The 21617-nt window shown below is 34.1% G+C and overlaps 1 protein-coding gene across 10 annotated transcripts in view; it reads right to left on the bottom strand.

The window, feature by feature from the left end:
• Window positions 1–21617, bottom strand: part of LOC118748707 (uncharacterized protein CG43867) — a 348463-nt gene that overhangs the window by 292385 nt on the left and 34461 nt on the right. For all 10 annotated transcript variants that reach the window (XM_036483332.1, XM_036483335.1, XM_036483333.1 and 7 more), the window contains 2 exons: window positions 12921–13958; window positions 12715–12807 (listed from right to left, as the gene is read on the bottom strand). In XM_036483332.1, the coding sequence (XP_036339225.1) occupies window positions 12715–12807; window positions 12921–13847 (1020 nt within the window). In that variant the 5' untranslated portion in view covers window positions 13848–13958. The remainder of the gene's footprint in view (window positions 1–12714; window positions 12808–12920; window positions 13959–21617) is intronic.

Here is a 21617-nt window from a genome sequence, read left to right as displayed (position 1 = left end):
TATTTACAAGGAAAAACTCTGGCAAGGACGCACGTTGCTTTAAAAATCCCATTTCAGATATTTTAAATATCTTTGTAAATTCGAGCGCCTAAAAATGTGCAATAATTTGCTTTCCAAGCCCCCAAGTAAATTTAATAAAAAAACTAAATTAAATTACTATGTATAAACATACCAAAAATCTGTAATATTTGTTCGCAACGACTTAGATAAATTTTCGGCGCCTAAAAGTATGCAAAAAGTTTTTAGGCAATTTCATGTCCAGGCCAAAAATCATAAAAAAATTCAACAATATCAAATATAGCTTTGCACATTGGAGCGCATAAAGGGATGTTATATTTTGTATTCACAAATCAATGCATTTTATCGAAAATAACTTCTCAGCGTTTGTAGTAAAAAAAACAAAAAAAGCTGTAATTTTTGTTTAAAAATAATATTGATCTATTGAGGTAAATTTTAGTGCCTAGAAGTATGTAATAGGTTTGCCTCTTAAGCAATTTTCTGCTCTGTAGCTGCCTTTATATCGAAAATACCATATCAGATTTAAAAATTTTGTTTTAAATTTTATACCGCCTAAAAGTATGCTGTATTTTGCTTTCATAAATATAATTCAGTAAAGCTCAAAGCAATTTATCCCAAGCACTTATTAGTGTTGATAAAAAAGAAATAAAAAGGCTATGAAAGTGCTTATAAAAATCGGTTAGAAAAACTTAAGCCCCTAAAATTATGTAAAAAATGTTCTATGAACAAAAGTGTGCTTAATTGAAGCCAAAAGCCAAAATAAGGCCCCCAAAGGCTCTTAGTGCAAGCTTTGGGTATTATCTATACCTTAGAGCACTTAAAAGTATGCTACATTTTGATTTCGAAAAACCTTTTAAATGAAATTCAGTTCGGTTCAATGAATTTTCTTTTCGAAAAACAATAAAAAAAATCTGTAGTATGACTCAAAAGCAACCACAAAAAAAGACAGACCCAAAAGAATATAATAAAGAGCTCATCCTTCAAACAATAAACCGCTCCAAATAACTTCAGGCACCTAAAAATAGGCTAATTATTTTGCTACACAGCAAAATATACGCTTACTGAGCGCCTGAGTATACTCGGAGTGAACTACTTTTTTTTGTTGAACGAAAATTTGATATTTACTGAATTGGCACACAAGCTAATCAAAAATTATAAGAACAAGAATTTTTATTACTCACTTAAATCATCGCCTAAAAGTATGCTTTATTTTCTTCTCCGAGCATAATCTCTTCCCAAGGGATATATTCTTATAGCACTTTTGCCCTTTTTTAAACATCAGGCCTTAACTTATTTTGAGATCTGCAACAAAGATTATTCCTATAAAGTTAATAGCCTAAAAGTATGCCACATTATTCTTAAAAATATCGCCAAATGATCAATATAGCACTAGCTCTTTGCAGGCAGGCCACTCAGAAGCTTCACAGCCGCTCATATATGATGCACGCTTATTAAGCAAAGAGTCTCTTGACGCCAGCGCATGCATGTGCGCCTAAAAGTCGGTTAATGCACTTTAACTGTTAGAAAATACACCTGCTACCATAATATATACTAACTTTCTTCAATGCACTTCAACAACTTCAACTTTTCAGCTGATAACTGAAACTACAAAAAATATACTGCATGTTGAAGCCATTATAATAAGCAACGCCTACATAGAGGCAATGATAAAGCACAGCACAGCCGGTGCTTCTGTAACTGTCAACCAGCCAACGCAAATGACATATGTAGGTGAAATATGGCAGTTTTTATGCCAACATATTTATAGCGAACGAGCTACGATATTTGCGCACGTGTGTGTGTGTGTGTGTATGTGCCTGTGGGTGTGCTGACAGATTTTTCATGCAGTGAACAAATATGTGCCCGTTATATGATCACTGCACCACCGCCCTCTATTTTAAAAATCCATATTCACTACATTCGAACGCTTACGCGCATCCTTCCTGGCCTGTGTCATTTACCGGAAGCCCGTTGATACTTTCGTAGCATACATTTAAGCGAATATGTGTTTTTGTAGACATGCGATGATTGTCTATTGAAACAAAGCCATGCAAATACTAACACACTTTTCGTAGATTTGCTTTATTTGCATACATTCATCCAACGACTGGCGGCCCACACGCCCGCCTGTCTGCCTTCCACCGCTGCTGTGCAACTTAGTAGAATGCGTTACCTACATCGGGGCGCAATGACTTGTACGCCATTCATTGTGTCTATTTAAATAGAACAAGTCACGATAAACATAACGCCAATGCGATGTAGATGTGAGTGTGTGTGAGTGTGTGTGTGTGTGTGTGTGTGTGTGTGTGTGTGTGTGTGTGTGTGTGTGTGTGTGTGTGTGTAGGGCGTATGGTGTGTGGAAAATATGCATACGCCAGCAACTGTTGCATATGCATAGGCGTTCAGGCGCGGTGTGTGCGAGTGTGCCTGCATATATTTACATATGCTTGCATTGCAAGTGAAAAATTGCAATTTTGTTGGAGTAGAACTTTGGAAAATTACAAAAAATGCATGTTTTTTTATTGGCGGATTTAAAGCTACAATGAGTAATCGGCTCTTTGCCTGGTAAAAACATATTTTAGCAGGTTTTAAAATTAAAAATGTCGTGAACTTGAGGTTTTGGGTAAGAAAGATTTAACTCAGCAAATATTTAATTATTGAGTAACCGGTTTTGGCGAAAATTCCTAAGATATTTTTTTTAATAAATTTCCAAACAGCCAAACGACAAATGAGCCGAATAGGGGACGGAAATTCGCGAAAATTAATAGGTGGTTACCGGTTAACTTGTGACATTGCAAAGTAAAATTAGTCTCCAACTTGAGTATATTTTTTGTAATTGTAAAATTGATTGGTAGGAAACATTCACTGAGTTCAAAATATCGATAGAGAGAAAATTGAGTACCAGGTAACCGGTTTTATTATAGCACAAAGTGAGCGTTATTCCGGCATATATATTTTTTTGCTGTAACTTCAACTGCATGAATGGTGAGACATGCAAATTATATGCCTAGGAAAGTAAATGGTTACCGATTACCCGGTATCAACGCTACAAAACACAAATTTTTACTTAAAAGATTGTCTTTTCTCGAATTCCTGAAACTACGGACTTACAAATATTTAAATGAAATTGTATGGTTACCGGTTAACTGGTTTAATTGTTACAAGAACTATTGATGAGGAAAAGTATAAAATATAAATATTCTCAATTTACATTCAAGGCTGAAAAGTATGCATATGAAAACTAAAATTTGTATATTAACCGGTTTTATTTCCCGCCGAAAGTTATTAATTCAGTTGTTTTTAACAATGATCCAAACGGATGTTTCAAGTCTTGCGAGTATATATATATTTTAATAGTAAAAGTAAAAGCATTTATTTTAGTAATTTTAAATAGAATTACTGAGGAAGTAACTTCTCTTCACGTAACCGGTTTTCTTTCAGCAAATAATAATTTTTTCTGTTAACCGCTTTTAAAGCATCTGAACTGAAATTTGTATTTCGACATTTTTTCCTAAAAATATCACTACTACAGTTAGCACAATTTCGGGGACTAAAAATTATGCATATGAAAGTAAATGATAACAAGTTACCTGGTTCTATAGTCACATAATTTTTTTCTTATTTTTCTTTAATATGGTTCTTACGACTCTCGATAAACACGTTTTTTGCCTTTGATTTTCTTCATTCTTATAGCTTGGGGACCAAAAAGAAGTATGTGATTACCGAGTAATCGGTTTTTTTTTTTGCTAAAGTGGCGTTTTGAGCATATTTCAGTACTATGATACCTCTGTTGCAAAGTGTATACGAAGACTAAAAAATATATACAGCAAAACAAGCTGTTGAGTAACCGGTTTTACTGTCACAATTAAAACCCAAGGTCGTAAGCTACAATATTTTTCACAAGTAATTCTTAGTATTTATTTGTTTTAAGAACTAAAAACATATGAGCAGAAAATTTTTATGACTGACAGATGACTTAAAAAAAAATAAAAATTTTCTGGTTAACCGGTTTTTTTACCATCCAAGAACAATACGAGAGCTCATCGAATATCCGGTTTTTGATTGAATTTTCAAAAAAAAAAGATTGCTAAGCTTCACTGTAATTTCTTGATAGTGAAAATAACCGCGTTTTGCTGCACGAAACAAATAATTTTAGCATAGCTTTTGAGTAATACTTTAAAACTCTTTTGTGACGAGTAATCGGTTTTTGCAAATACCCTTTTTATAATTTTTTAATATTGTTACTATTGTCTACGAGCACTTGTATTTTTTCTTAATGCATTCTTCGGTTAAAATATTCGCATAGCTTGAATTGGTTATCGAGTAACCGGGTTTTCCCAGAAACTAACTTTTTTACTTGTCTTTTAGCAAAAAACTCGTTTTTGAAGTAAACAAATGCGCTAGCGCCCTTTAAAACCAACCTTGTTTCATTTTTTGAACGGGTAATCGGTTCAAAACTACTCATTACTTCTAACACAAAACGCTCGCTGCCATAAAAACTTGCGGACCACTTCAACCGCATCAAATTATGTTAAACAATGACAATTTTGTCATTGACTATTTATGCAATCATAAGCTTTCACCCCTCCACATGCCCAGCAAACCCAAAACCATAAAAATTACAATAAAAAAAAAAGAATCGAAATGCAACAGCAATGCCAGCCACTATAAATTTCCATTTCAAGTAGTAAACAAGCGGAAATGAAGGCGCGGAAGCGCGAAAAATGCATGATAAAATTTTTAATAGTACTCATAGTTGTTGTTATTTGTGGAAATGGTGAAGAAATATTTTATGCTCGGATGAGAACTTATTTATTCGCAGAGAAATATTTTTTCAAACAAATTATTCTCTTGAATTTTATTTTTTTTTTGCCGCGCACTACATTTTTTCTTTTCGCATAAAATTTATTATTTCGATTACAAGTACGTTTTTTCTCCTTTTTCCGTTTCCGCAGTTGTTTAAAAATTAATCATCTTATGCGCCTAAAAGCATGCAACGCTGCATTGATTTGTGAACATTTGTGCTTTCGCTGAGTTTCATGGTTGCGCTTGAATGCACAATGAAGCGGGTAATGAATTTATTAACAGCCTTTAAGTATGCAAAATGGAAAGCGGTTTTTTTTCAAACGATTGAAAGTAGTATATATTTACATATAACTGAAAGCAGAATTTGTAGCAAGCTGAATGTGGAAAAAAGTTTTCCGAGTGGAGTTTTTATTTAGTTTTTGAAAAATATTTCTGTAGGTGTTGGATGGAATTGTGAAGTTGTTTGTTTAAAGATGGTAAGGCATCCTTAAATTAGTCAACGGTTTCGCATTGCGGGCTCCGGCTCCTCTAAGGTTTAGGAAACACTTAACTGAAGTAGATTTCGTGGCTCACTAAGGACGGTGGGTATGTTTTTATATTTTGTGTAGATGCCGGTTCTAATTAGCTGTCCTTTTCGAATACTTAAGATAAAAATTCAACTTCTTCGTTCGGGGTAAACTGCGAAAACAATCGGCCGATTTCACTGGCCTATGCTTTAAAACCACACATTTGTCCTATTCAAGGACATGCAGGCATTTTTATTATAATATATTAGAAACATATACTTATTTTATGTGCACATTGAAATTTAGTCAAAAAAATCGCATAAAAAAATATGAAAATAGCTAGACACTTCGATTTTTAGCCGTCTTAGATGGAAAATATTAGAAAAACTGGATGGTAAACAAAATTTGTAGGTTTGAGAAAGCTCCAGCAATTTTATTTTTTAACAGAGTTGCCACTTATTCAAAGCAAGTTTGTGAATTTAAAGTTTAAGTTAACTAAAATAATATGGGTACCAAATAAAAAAAATTTAATAGCACTTTAATCTGGAAATTTTTTCAAAGGGGAGTTGCCACCTATGTAACAAATTTAATTTGTTATTTTATTAAATGTATTTATGTACATATATGTTTAAAGTAAGTTAAGAGTGCATCAATAAATACATTATTTTTAAGTAGTGTTGCCAGCTATAAAATATTCAAATTAAAAATAATTATTACTATCAAAAAGTATTACTTTTACCTATTGAAATAAATGATATAAAATATAAATAGACTTTAAGCTTTAATTTAAGCTTTCAGTATTAGGATATCATGGGGTTCTTAAAAAAAAAATTACAAATAAAAATAAAATGTATTATTCAACATTAAAATCGACTAAAATACTTATTATTGCAGTAAAATAATTGTTTCAGTATGATAAATTTTAAATAGGGTTGCCGTGTATTAAAAATTTAAAACATTTTAAATAATTGATGAAGTCAGTTCATGGCAATTTTCATTTATGAATAAATGTATACTAAAATACCTTAGTAGCGTTGCCGAATATCAAAAAGTTAAGTTAATGAATTATCTAATTCGGTGAAATATAACTGAAAAGGAAAGGGTCCTATGTTCTTTAAGAACACTTTTGGCTTCCTGAGTAAATAAATATATAATAGAGTTGCCACCTTTATAAGAAATTAAAATTATAAATATAAAATTTCTGAGAAAACTAAATATTACGCCTGCGAACAAAATATTTATTGAGAGAGCAGTATCAGGGGTTTTGGGCCTAACGCTTTCTAGGCTAAAAAAAAACGGGTTTTGAAACATTTATTTTGCACATAGAAAAATTATAGGGGTATTCTCTAAGTCCTGCGAAAAGTAAAAATAAAATTAAATAAAACAAAATAAATTTAAAAATTTTAAGAAGTAAATATAAGGAATTTTAAAAAAACTAACAAACTTAGTCCAAAATTTTTTTAGCATTTCTATTCAAATTCAAAAACCTAAAATCTGTTACTATTTACTATTTATAAGTTTTTTTATTGGTTTTTAAAGAACAATTTGAAAAAGGTCTAAAAAAATTAGTACAAAAATTTTAGTTTAAAAATATATTTTGGCTTAAAATTTTTTTTAATTTGCTTAGGCTCTAATAGATCATCTCTCACATATTTTTAATGGGCTAAAAGTCCTAAAATGATTAGGAACACTTTTTTATGAAAAATATAACGAGAAGAGTTACTAACAGCAGACAAATTATTTAGCTAATATTACTATTACTATTGGCTAGCCTTACACAAAAAATTATCATACGATTTTGCACCAACTTAGTTGACCATTAAATTTTTTATTGCCAAATAACGATTTCAGCCAACAATTGCTCTCTGCGCCCTCTGTGCACTTATTATCCGGTATCTGGCATTTACACAATTTCATGCGCAATTTTTTCATGTTTTATTTATGTTTTCTTCTTTTTTTTGGCGGTACTAAACTTGTATTTTATTACCTTACAAGAATGTTGCAATATGTTTGGCCATAATTTTGTTGCGAAATATGTACATTTATGCAGTTTACGGCTTATTGTGTTTTGGTTTTTGGAACCATTTCACTTTTCGGCAGCCAAGTCGGTGGCGCATAAAATGCTATACTTCGTCGCTACGCTGGTGAGTTTTTACCTTAATTTTGCACTTTTGTGGTATTTTTTGTTTGCCAAAAATAGGTAACTGTAATAATTTTTGAAGCGCGCAAAAAAAATCTGCAGATACAACAAAATGAAAAAAATTCAACTAGACTTGATCGCAGCAATACCTGCATAATATCTCGGCATATAAATTTTTGGCTGGCAGTGGTTTTACTCTTAAAAACTGTGATGCAACCACCTTGCCCCTGTTCTCACATTTTACACCTTCTGTTCACATTCTCCTCTTACTTTCTCCTTTTACACTTCTTTTGTTCCAACACACTTTCTCTGACTTCTCTAGCTTCCAGTAATTTTTGCGATAGCTTTGCGCCGGGCATCTTGCCAATTGTCCTTTTCATTGCTTGACATTTTACTGCATACTTTCAGGCGCGCAACATTGTTGCCAAATACTACAATTTGGCTGCCCACAATGTTGTTGCAATATCAATACTATTGTTGTTGTTTGCCTACCGTTTCAAACATTTTCACTTTTATTGTCACTGCGTTCTTGCTATTCTTGTTATTATTGTTGTTGCAACACAACTATTTATTGCCTAACAAATTGCTAGAGTCGCGAGCGCGATAAATTGGCTATGTGTTCGTGTCTGGGTGCGCGCGTTTTGCGGTTTTATTGTATTATTATTGATGCGGGATTTTTAGAAGATTTATCAACTTTTTTTTTGTGCTGCAAGTGCGAAATTTTTTGCATCCAATTAGTGGAGTTAAATATGTAGTTCGCTTGTAGCTTGCTTTAACAATGTAGATAGCAGCTCATTTTTAGAGCGTCAACCAGAAGCGCGAAAATATGTGAATTGCTTGGCCTCTGAATTAAATTTTAAAATTGAAATCAGTAAGCGCGGAGACGCACCCCTTTCAAAATCAATTTTCCAATCATAACCGCTATTTAATTCCACACCACACTCCCCATTCACCTCGTTCGCATTCATTTGGCGTGTGACAACTGAATTAATTGATTTACTTTTTTTTCTCCTCAATTTTCCCAAATGTGTTGTCTGCGTGCTTAGTCATAAAATTTACTTATTAAAAAGTGCTTAAATATGTCTAAGCAATTGAAAAATTCAAATACTATGCCACGGTGAAAAAATTGGGGTTGCCTTTGTTGTGTCTAATGACAGCTTTATTGGGGTTAAATTTTTGGCGATGAATTAGTATGCGCGAAACGTTCGAAATTTGGTGACAGCGGTGAGGGTTCTAATGAGCGGATTTCAGTGCGGGTGAAAGAGTTGTGCGAATATAAAAAGAAGGCTACACAAAATGGGTTGTTAATGTATAAATTACGCCGTGAAATATGCAATTAAAAAGTTGCTGATTGAATATTTTTGTTATTGAGTAAATTAATAGTATGTTTGCAAAGCAAATTAACGAGGAAATTAATTAAATAGCTTTCAAAAATATTAAAAACTAATAAAGATAGCACCTGCAATATTTAGACAATGGAGTGAAAAATATGTATGTATGTATAAAACAAAAAGTTTTGGAAGGATTTGAATTAGTAAATTTTTTGTATGAGTCAAAGAAAGGTCGCACAACTTCAGCCACCCTAGATTTTTTTCTTGTCTTATGGAATATAATTCGTAATGACCAATAAATAACCCAATAGTAAACCCAATAAATAACTACCCAAAAATATTAAAATTTTCAAACAAATGTTAAATTTTTCAAATTCAATGATTTTCCAAACTTCAAAAAAAATATATAAAAACTTTTAAAATATGTTTTTTTTACTTAAAAAAAAAATTAATTAAAAAATTAAAATCACTTTTTTGCAGACATTTTTTTCTGAAGTTCACTTTTTCCAAATTTGAAAATTAAATTATATTTATAATAATTTTTTAATACGAATAAGAATTGCTAAACAAAAAAATTTAAAAAACTAAACCTCTAGAACTTTCTTTTCAAAAAATGTGTTTCTCAAAAAATATTTTTAAATTCAAAAAAATATATTATTTGTTTAAATTTTCAAAAATTCAACAATTGCATTCAAATTGCTACAGCAATTTTTATTAAAAGCATCCAAACAGTTTACTAAAAACAATATTTTCCAAAAATTGGTCTTTCGAAATTTTTCCCTTTCTTACATTTACAAAAGCATCACTTGCAAAATTATTGTTTTAAGTATTAATGTTATATGGGTCTGAATTTTTTTAAATATTTTTTTTTAGTTTTTTAAGTAAATGTTTATGAAAAGGTTTCCAAAAAATATAACAGATATTATTAAAAAATAATATTTTTCAAAAACTTGTGATTTGACTCTGAATTTGTTTTCATAAATTTTGTTTAAATTTTTTAATTCAAAAATTTTATTTTCAAACACGAAATAAATGTTTATAAAAAGGCTGCTAAAAAATATCTAATTAAAAAATATATTCAAAAATTTGTTTTTGAAATCCCTTCTTTTCTCAACTTTACAAAATCATCATTTCTGTTTTCTTAAGTATTCATATTTATTATTTAGCTATAAATTGTTTTCATATTTTCGAAGGGCAATTGTTATAAAAAAAATTAATATTTGACTCGCAAAGCAAATTTTTGCGTAGAATAATGCCTAAACACCACTTTACGAGAAAATCTATTATTTGCATTAATAGTTCCAATAAAATTGTTCACATTATTTCATAAATTAAAATGTTTATATCTTTGAGATTTCCCTAATTTTTTAATGGACGGGAATCTTAGGCAAAAAAGTTCTGAAAACTGTTTGTTTCTAAATATTTTTGTAAATATTTTGTGCTTCGTAAACCAAAGAATTTAGGCAATCTACAAAAAAATATTCAGAATATTTTTGTAAATATTTTGTGCTTCGTAAACCATAGAATTTTGGAAATGTACAAATGCACATATGGACATTTTTTATGGTTATAAAATTGTTTCTTGTTAATTCTTTCCAAATAACATTTGATTATTTTGTGAATATTTTTAGACTTTCTAATCTTTTTGAAAGTACTGTCCAAATAACTTTTGATTATTTGGGAAGCGTTTCAAATTCTCGTAAATTAGAAACTCAGTTTATACTTAAAAATCAACTTTCCGTTTTTTCTTTTCAAATAAAAAATGTATAATCTTTTGAAGTTTTTTAAATTTTAAAATTCCTGACATCGAATTTAAACGAATTTGGGGTTCTCCTTTGTAAACTGCAACCTTTGCCACAAAATTTTGGTAAATTTATTTGATTTGTTTTAATTTTTACCAAAAAATATGTTACACTTCTGAACAAATTTTTGTAACCAAAAGAAATATCGTTTTATATGTATATCTAGTATATTAAAAAAAGTCAAATTTCAATAAAATGTTTGCAGCTGCATTTGTTGATACTTCTACTTTTAAGATTTCCGAAACAGCAATTTTTTATCCAAATTTTAACCAGAAAGCAGGCCTTTTTTTGTATTGTGTTCTATTTTTAGTTAACTTTTTACTTAATCCATCTACCACATTTTTTAAATCTTTTAAACTTCTGAACAATTTTTTGTTCTTTTTTGTAACCGAATGAAATATTATTTTATATAATCAGTCAGTTCAATTGTATTTTCGTAGTTATTTGTTGAAATTTCTTAATTTAATAGTTTCCGAAAACTCAATTTTTTTAATCCAAATTTTAGACAGAAAATTTCTGGCAATTTTTGATTTTTTTTTAATTTGTTCTTAATTTTTTTTTATTATGTATACAAAAAGTTTTTCGTGCTTTTTTACTTCTTACAATTTTTTTTTGTATCTAATTGTTTTTATTTATTTATTTAAATTTTAAATACAATTTTTGCAGTTATTTGTAAAATTTTCTAATTTTAAGATTTCTGTTCTCAAAAAAATTTAAATTTACTTTCTTTTTAATATTTAAATACCTACCCTTTTTGCAGTTATTTGTTAAAATTTCAAATTTCAAGATTTCCGAAATTAAATTTTGTATTCCATTGAAAACAAGTTGTGCTATTTAGCCAGAAAATATTCGTTATTTTCTTTTGCCGTCTATAGTTTCATGGTTCGTGCTTAATAAGAAAAAAAAAAACGCTATTCTAAAAATGATTTTATATTCCATATTATTTTTTAATGTTATACCAATCAAATTTTAATTAGTTTAAGGGATTTTTCAATTTTTAGCTCTCAAAAGTTTAGAAATAAAAAATTATTCTTTCTGAACATATCAAATTTCCGTTCTTTTTCCAAATTAAAAAATTTTATAATTTTATGAAAATCTCCAAATTTCTAAATTCCCTGAAGTAAATTTTAATACTCAAATTTCAACTTCTAACTAACTTTAATATTTTTTAATTTTTGGAAACCTATTTTTTAAGTTTAGAAATCAAACTTTTTAAATTTTTGTATAGGAAATGGCAATCTATGTGACCAAAGTTTGCATCTTCAATTAAAAAATTTAGCAATTTTTTTATATCTCCACATTGTTTGATTATTTTTAAGATTCATCTTTACACCTATTTAATTAGCTATGCCTAAACGCCAGATGATTATAAAAAGTTTTCTGCTGTTTTGCTTTTATTTTTCGTTTTTAATTTCATACGCCTCCTAGTGAACATTCTAATCTGCCTATATTCATTTGGTTGAATATGAGCCTCTGCATGTGCAGATCATTCGTTGATGAAGATTAAAGAATCCTCGACAACTGTCAGCACAACCAGCACTCATTACACACACACACATATACATACTTGCATACATACATACATTCGAATAGACATAGCGAACTAATGACCAGCACGACGGGTACACCAAAAGTTCCCACATACACACATACATACGTACTAAACATTGAAAGAAATATGCAGCCCCACACAACAGATGAACAAAATCAAGGACATTTAATTTTTGGATGATGCCAACATTCACCAAAGCAACCACTGCCAAAATCATAGATTCTCACACATTCTTTCTCATTTCCATCTATTAATCCTTGCGACTATGTGTCGCCACTTTTTGCCTGCCCCCCCAAACAAGTAGAGTATGATTTCTTGTTTTAAAATTTTTTTCAATGACCTGTCGCCTGGTTGTGGTCGTGTCTCTCCATTCGCTCGTTTGAATTAATCCCAAAAGCGCATTTAATTGTGATTATGCGTGACAGCGTACAAGCGCATTTTTGGCTATGAAGAACTCCAGAGACACTTCAAGCATAAAATTTTTGCACGTAGTCTACTTTTAGGCGCAGAATTTATGAGACTTAAATTTAGAAATGTTTTGACACAGAAAAGCACTCACCTTTTCACGCAGCATATCACGTATGCGGCCAGCTTGATTTTTAGAGCGATGCAATTCGAGTTGAAGTTCGAGACAGCGTTCTTGCCAGTTGATCTGGAAGAGAAAAAGAGAGAGGCGAAATAAGATCAGGATGCATAAATTTAAATAATTTTCAGAACCTCGACCAATGTAAATACTCCTTCAAAATTGAGAGAAGCTCTACTCACCTCGGGCACCGGTTGCGCGTAGTTGTTCACCTGATGCACGTCCAAGTGTTCGGTGAGCGTAGAGAAATGCGGCCAAGGCGCGTCAGTATCCAGCGCGGCTAAGCCAGGATTGACAGGCGCGGCGGCGGTAGACGTTTGGCCAGCGCACACGTCCATCTTCTCCGGGCGATCGGCACCACTGGCGGCAGATTTTTTTGATACAGCACCACTATTGCTGGCGACTGGCGCAGCGCCACTACAGCCGCTCGCGTTTGCACCCTGCAGCGTTGCCACACTAGGCTTTGCCGGTATAGGTGGTGGCCGTTGAGCGCGCCGCGGCATTAGTCGCGGACTATTAGGCGTCGACTGCGAGACGCCACTACCACTAGAACCAGAGCCCGCACCGGTCGCCGCCGAGATGCGCATCGCCGCCAAATTTTCACATTGCGGACGCGCAAGCGGTATATTACCGCTAAATGAAGTGGCGCGCTTGGTGAGCAAAGGCGAAGAGGTCAGCGACTGTGAGGCGTACATGGGCGGCAGCGACATTTGCTGCTGCGCGCCGCTATATACTTGCTGTTGCTGTAACTGTTGTGCATGCGTTTGCTGTTGTACGTAGTAATGCGCCGCCGCATGCATGTGATGCAAGTGCTGTTGATGATGATGCGCTTGCGTCGCCGCCGCCGCCGGGAAGGTATGCAAATAAGCGTTGCCATCCTGCGCGCGCGCATAGTAAGCATGCGCGTGATTGCTGAAATGTTGATGATGAAAGGCAAATGGCTGTGCGCTAACGTTGGCAGCGGTCGCGGGTGTGGCGCGCCCCGAATCGGCGGGCGAAGGCGATGATGAAGAGGCGGAGCCGCGGCGCGCTTGTTGCTGTTGCTGCTGGAGATTGGTGAGCGAGTTGAAGATTTGCGATAAGCGCCCCGAAGGCACTTCGTCAGACATTTGTGAGCGCGAACGCGAGCGCGACGCCGATTGCGATTAACCGAATTGTTTTAAGTTTACTTCGGAAGGCGCGGTTAAATATTTGCGAAACTTATGCGGAACATCGCGAGACTGCAAAGAGAAAGAGAAAAAAACTAGTGGTTAGGAAAGTTAACTTGTAGTAAGTTGCTAGAAAATATAGCATGCTATAAAAATTAGCTTGAGTAATATCGGAGTAATTGTTATTCCTTTCACAAAGTCATGTCTTCCGGTCGCTAAACCACTGTCGTTTACGTCTGCGCGATAGGAAATCGCGCTGTCGGAATTCGAAATGAGCTGCTTTAAGAGACACAAAGTCGACTCCCGGCAGTCTAGAGATAAGCATATCCCCCTTCATTACGCATTCAAAACTAGTCGCTCCTTATTTGCATTACAAATATTTGTTGCAAGCAAAAATACATTGCAAAGCATTGCAAAGCCATTTCCGTTGCCTACCGCAACTGTTAAGTTAGTAGGACTTACAATATTGGCAAAAATGCTGGCTACGGAAAGAACACACACACATTTTCCAATATTTGCCAATTTTTCTTTTGAAATTTCCGTCGTTTTGCGGAGACGCCCTACACTCAATGTTTCGTGTAATTCTTGACGACTATCCAGGTTAGTCAGTATTCCAAATCCGCTTCGTTTGTACTGAGGGCTTTTATTTTTATTCTAGCGAGACTTCAGAATCTTAATTATTCTTCGCGCGTAGACCAAGAAGATGTGAAAATTATTGGCTCTGGAAGAATTTCAGTTGAAGCTTTCACACTGAAGAGAAAAGCGTCCAACTGCCGAACAGCCATACAATTAGTAGTCCTTCTTAAAGCGCTTGTCACTGTTGGCGTGTAGTTTCACATTTTGAAGGCCATTTAGGCCAAAGCTAGAAGTCATGATTTCTTTGAGTAATGCGCTTCTTCTCAGTGAACTCAATCAGAGCTGTCTAAATTTGAAAACACATTGGATCTCCAGCTGCCATTTCCTTCTTGGTGGCAAACGAGCGCGACGGCGGTAAAGGCCTCCATCCCTAAGCGTCGACCTGACGTAATCAACTTGCTTTGAAGCAGAACGGTCAAGTCTAAACGTAGATTCGAACTTTCCGTCCAATCAAGAAATAGAATGACATCGTAGTAAAGATATTCCACGTGTCTGATTATTTCACCACCAAGAGGTAGCAATAGGAGCAAGAGATGGGCGTTCTCAAGATTACCGCTTCCACTCCATCATTTTAGGGTGCCTTTTTGTTGTTGTCGCAGTTCATAAATTCAACAAAGATAGGGCTTAGTCAGATATGTATGTGGGTCGTTTCGGTTACGAAGACACGACTGTCGGGGAACGTTTAGTGTGCCTAGCAGCTGCCTGGTTTCAGTCTTCCATGCAGCTCTCGACTGATTGGTTAAAAAAAAACTGAGGTGATTTCTGATTTCATTCTCAGGAAGAGAACATCATCCACGCTATCACGAACCCTGCCCGGTTGGTGCGCCGGAGATCCCTACTAGGAGTCTGGTTGAGAAGGACGTAGACGTCGTGTAAAAAAGCAATTGACATGTTTGGTGATTTAACCGACGGGAAGGGAAGATCAATGTTCTCCGAATGGTCGATTTTACGTTAATAAAACGGCCTGAGAAAGACCGATCAATGGTCATCGTTGCAGCACATCTCGCCAAACCAACTGGTTAAGGGTAGGCGTACAACTACAACGATATCAGCAGGATCATACAGAATTGTCAGTGCTAATGGAAAAAACTTTGTGTTCACGGAAGGTTATGAACCTGGCGGGGTAGAATATTAAATTCTGTATACAAAATTCAACATACTACAAAGTCTTGAATGGATAGATATTGGTTTTACATTTTAACTGTAACAGATCAATTCTGGCAACTGCCTTTCAACTCACTACAGTCTTTCGAAATAAAAGTCTTTCGTTATCAATTCGCAAACTATCTTGAAAGCTCTTTACTGTGTTTCGAAAGACTAATTGAAAGATCTGCACAACGAATAGGTCTTAGCGTTATGTTTATCGCCTTTATTAAATTAAATTCAAAAAATATACATGTTTTTATTTTTAAAACAATAAAAATTGATAAATAAAAAACCATTAAATTAAGAAAACAAACAAAAAGAAAATGAATATTAAGCAAAAATAAATAAGAAATATTTTTAAAAATTAAATGAAATTTAAAAAATATTGTTTTCTTTTTAAAACAATAAAATCTAATAAATTAATTAGAAAAATGAGAAGTAAATAAAAAAATTAAAAAATAGTATGTAATAATTCAAAAAAATATATATTTTTATATAAAAAATACAAAATAATAATTCAGTAAGAAAATTAAATTAAAAAAGAAGGAATACATAAAATAATTAATTTAAAAAAATGCTTTTCTTTTTAAAACAATAAAATATAATAAATTAATTAGAAAAATGAGAAGTAAATCAAAAAATAAAAAAATAGTATGTAATAATTCAAAAGAAAATATATTTTTATCTAAAAAATAAAAAATAATAATTCAGTAAGAAAATTAAATTAAAAAAGAAGGAATACATAAAATAAAAAATTCAAAAAAAATGATTTGTTTTTAAAACAATAAAATCTAAAAATTAAGACAAAACTATACTAAACGAAAACAATTTATTTAAAAAAAAAATCAAATAAGTTCCTTAAAAGTGCATAAATCAAATTAAAAAGAAAAAAACTTATTTAAAAGACCAAAAAAAATCAATTAAGCTCCAGAAAATTAAATAAAATTAATTTTTTTTTTTCTTTTTAAAATAAAATCTAAAAATTAAAAGAAAGCTAAATTTAAAAAGACAAAAATGTAGATTTAAAAAAATTCGCTTCCCAAAACCCGAACTCGGATCTCTCGAATGGCACGCCTGTGCTTTGCTCTCGTAAAAGTCGATAAAGTTATCGACAACAATACCAATATCCATAGATAAGGATATAAGATAAATCAGTGATTTTTTTCGACATATGGCGATCTCGTCGATTTATCCGTGAAAATATTGATGATGTTTTCGATAATAATATCGAAAATATCAGTAATTAATTTCAAAATACGTCGCTTCGTCACTTGTATGATGTAAATATCGAAAATTGTATCGATAACCAGAGAAATTTCGATAAAGAGATCAATAATATAAGATGATAATTTCAAAATTCGTCGCTTCGTCGCTTTTGTCATAAAAATATCGATTAATTTATCGATAATAACAATACCAATATCGACACATTTATCGATAATAATACAAATATGGTTAAATTTCTCGATAAGAACACAAAAATTGATACCTATATTGAAAGGTTACATCGACTTTAATATCGACGATGTTAAGCACACTCACATAATTACTCTGTTGCAACTTTAAGCTAAAGTTCTAAAAATTCCCAGCGCCGATTTCATGTCGAGGGCTCATATTCAACTTCTTGCTGCATTAACTTATGCAAATAGCGCGTGAGGTTAAATCAATTTAAACTTACTTCAATGCTTCAATATGCGATTTTCTACACATTTCTATACTTAGTTCGACACTTTTGCAATAAAGGGCAAAGCGCGGCGCGAGGGAAGTCAAGTCGCATTGCTATTTCGTATGCAAAGGCAATAAGCGTATAAATGCCACAGAGCGCGGCGTTGTCACGTATGGAAGTCGCACACAAACGCGCGCGCGCAAGCGGAGTGCAACATATTAATAAAATAGCAATGTGGCACGCATTTTGAGATAGGGATACAGGCGCATATGTACATATGTATGCGTGCCCAACACTATGTAACACACACTTATGGTGAGGGCCATTATAGAGCGCTAGTCGCATTGTTTTTGTAATATTGACAGTTTTTGCTGTTGTTGTTGTCGTTGTCGTTGCTGTGGACTATTGCTGCGCTTGCTGGCAATGCTCCCTACCACATTCGGTTCAATTAAAATGCGCGGCACATGAGCGCATATTTTACAAAACAAAGCGACAGCAAGGCGGAAAAACGCAGAAGCCGTTTACGATAAAGATGGGAAAAAATATGCGAAACTACTAGTAGCTTGAAAAAGTAGTAGTAGTCAAAGCTAGTAGTACATGCCAGCAGCTAGTAAATAAAGTTGAGATTAAATAAAAAAATATCTAAATAATAGCGAAAATTGTGGTAGTCTCTGAAGAACGCAACCCCACTGTTACACACAAAAATGTGTAGGTCGGCCTCCTATTTGACTTGGATGCCGCGAATGCAGTTACTATGACAACCGTGCACATGAGCTGTTTAATGTTTTTAAAAATATGCTTTTACACTCACAAATAATTACGCACGCTCAACTCCTGTTGCGAAGCTCAATTTTAGCTCCAATCTTTCACCCTATTTGCGGCAACTACTCTTTGGCTGCTGCTGTGGTTTTGCGGCATTTAATAAAGTCTGCCAGCGAATGGAATGCTTTTAAGTTGCCAGATAATATTTAATAAAAGCTGCGCCCCGTGCGTGGCGTCAGTGCTTTTGTCTGGCTGCCAGCCTAGGTCATACAAAGTTCCGAAATGGTCTACGCCTAAGCTGCATGATGTGATCCTCCAACTGAAGCAAAGCACCAAATACCTGGGAATAATATTCGATAGCAAGTCATGGCGCCTCAATGGAGAGTAGAGCGCGAAGAAGGCCTCAGTGGCATTCTATGCATGTAACAAAAAGATGCTGGGCTGTACCTGTGGCCTTCTCTTGCTCACTAGATCTACACGGCGATAGTAAGGTCATTACTGCGGTATTGGTTTGGTATACAGCAACGAGGAAAAACAAATTTCTGAAAATAATAGAAATCAATGATCGGCATGATAGAAGCGCGTAAGACTACATCAACGGCAGCACCCTGCAGCATCTCTTGCAGGCGGACCTATCGGCCAGAAATATAGCGTTTAAAACTGATTAATGTGGCAGTCAGCTCAAAAGATCAACTCATTTAGACCCTGCAGATCCATTGTGACACCACTGTGAAACGCAGAAACCTCATTGACTATATTGGATTGCCTGTATTCCTACACTGGATAGTTCTAATATTTCTTCCTCTTTATCATCTCTGCAACTTCTACAATGGTCATGGGCGAATACTCCTAACGGGAACTGTAGTATAGGTTCAACTCTACGCAGACGGGTTGACTACATGATCCTGGATCTGCACTGCAGGAAGAACTTCGAAGCGACTATAATGGTCGAAACCTGGCAAGAGGGCATAATGAATGCTGGCTCGTTCAACTTGAATGTTTATAATGACGGGTCGAAGAGGGACAGGGCGCAAGGACGGTAGTCGTCTGCGCGGGGCTCAGTCTCAACTCATAAAAGCTACCAGTGTACTGCAGCGCTACTGTGCAGCAACCTATGAAATAAACAGGTAAATCTCTACATCTTAAGTGAGACTGCGATAAAGGCACTACTATCGCACAGCACTTCCCTAAGAAGTGTGGCGGATTTGAGGCAGCGAGGAGGCCCGTAGGCATGTCAAAGAAGATTTCACTCCAAGCGATGAAACTGAAGCTCGACCTGTTCATGATCCGGAAGGCGCAGAAGTTGTGAACCAGAAAACAAGGCTGCAAAGTGTCCAGTGCTCACTAAGTTTCTCCTATCCCTCAAGTGGGAGGACGCTAGGCTAATGGATGGAGTTCTAAGAAAACGGGAATCGCATGCCATAAACTGCCTCTGACCAATAATAAGATCTGTAGAGAAGCAGAACGAAAGAGGAGACAGTAGAATATATCCTCTGTGAGTGCCCGGGCGGACTGCTTATGAGTCTCCTGGGAGCAGACTTTCTGCCTAATCTGGAAGCCGCCCGCCAGTATAGGGTAGAACAAACAACGTGTTCCAGTTATCCAATAGGACTGCGATGTTCTTAAAAATTCCGCCTGGTACTCAGTGATAATCTGTCATAGTTTATCTGGTGGCGCTATGGATCTTAATGATCTCAGCGAAGTCACGCAAGAGCTGACTTGCTTTAGCATAACTTTTCAATACATTTTGCACAACATTTTTCTTAAGTGAGAATTTCTTGCATTACTATCCCACTTCCATTATAAGTGATGTGCGGTTCGGAATACTTAAAAAACTAAAGCTGTCAAGTCCAGCTCCAATAAGAACCGGGAATTTGCACCGGTTCCGTTTCTCAATAAAGTGGTAACAGAATATTTGCCTGATTAAAACTAAGTACCCGTTTACCACGGTAAGGTTTCAATCAAAGCAAAAAGTAATGTTTCCATCGTTGCTCTTTTGACGCATTCAAATCTCAGCTGACAGCCATTTGAAAGCGTCAAAGATGAAAAAAAATCGTAGTACAACTCACGACTCTATAATAATAAGTACACAAACCGAATTTCTTCAAGTCGATAGCCTCATAAAAGGCGAAGTTGATGTCAGTCGGCCATATCGGGTATATGGCGGCTATATGATATATTGTCTCGAGCAGAACAAAATTTGGCAGGTCAACTCAGAACTCTATAATACATATCGAAACCGAATTTGCGCTGCTATCTTCATATTTAGTGCAATGTGCGCTTCGGGGCCGAATTTTGGTTCTGTAGGAATCATTTTCGGTTCTTTTCAAATGGGTTTTCAGTTCATTGGACTTATTTCTTCCGAAACCGTTTTTCTGGTCTTTTGGAATCAAGTTGGGCTCTTCTGGAAGCGTTTTTCGGATTTTTTGGAATCGAGTTTTGATTCTTCTGAAATCGTTTTTCGGTCCTTTTTGAATTGACTCTCGGATCCGTTAGACCCCTTTTCGGTTCTTGTATGAACCAGACCGGTCGGTTCTCTAAAAAAACCCGATTCTGTAGTTCTGGTTACTCGGTTCTCTGCATCACTACTATCCATCTTCTTTGACAAATTCCTGTTATTTTTAAATGACTTCATATATAGGTGTTTTCTTATTCCCTCTGCTTTATCTAAACAAAACTCAAAATCTCATAAGAAATATTTTCTAAGTATGTATGTATTTGCATTTCACACACAAAAATTAACTGTTTCATCTTGTCAACTGCATTGACGTCGCCTTAACAAAAAAATTCCCAAAGATTTATCGCATCGATAGTTCAGCTTTGAATTTAAGGCAATGTCATAAATTCTCCAAAGTAAAATTTTACGGCAAATGACAACAATGAAGCGACCAAAAGCCAATGCAAGTAATACGTGAAGGATATAGAGACTGCAATGGAGGGGAAGCGAAAGAGAGATGACGCCGAGGGAGGAGTTTGAATCAAATTTCCTAAATTACTAGTGTCGCTGTGGAAATTTTTTGGCAATCAACTTGACATGTGTAATAAGTGAAGTACAAATAGATATGTAGATGTAGTTATGTATGCGCGGTTGTATATTAGGGTGGTATTAAAAAATGCATGTGAAATATGTAGTATAGTCGAAATTTCTATACCGAAAAAATATATGTACGCCCATTTTTTTATTAGGAAATCAAAAAATACCTAGAGGTCGCTCAAAACGCTCAAAGTTTTCCTTGTATTTTATATGGGCAAAACGAGTTTTAGTAGAAATAGTGTAAATACTTCAAAATGAATATTTTTCGATCGGAAAATTGTGTTTCCCTTCAGCAGATTCCCAATAATAATACCCAATTGTTTATTTAACCATTTTTTCATAGTAACTATATTTTATAAGCCCGCCAAAAACCCAAAAAAATGCAATAAAAAATCTTTAGTATTAAAAAAAGGTTAAATAAACGATTGGGTATTATTATTGGAAATCCCCTGAAGAGAATCAGAGTTTCCGATCGAAAAATATTTTT

This window comes from Rhagoletis pomonella, unplaced genomic scaffold (genome assembly GCF_013731165.1).
Source record: "Rhagoletis pomonella isolate Grant_MI unplaced genomic scaffold, Rhpom_1.0 Rhpom_scaffold_00013, whole genome shotgun sequence".
Classification (NCBI taxonomy): domain Eukaryota; kingdom Metazoa; phylum Arthropoda; class Insecta; order Diptera; family Tephritidae; genus Rhagoletis; species Rhagoletis pomonella.
The sequence above is the reverse complement of the archived record's forward strand: the minus strand, read 5'-3'. Positions and strand labels throughout refer to the sequence as shown.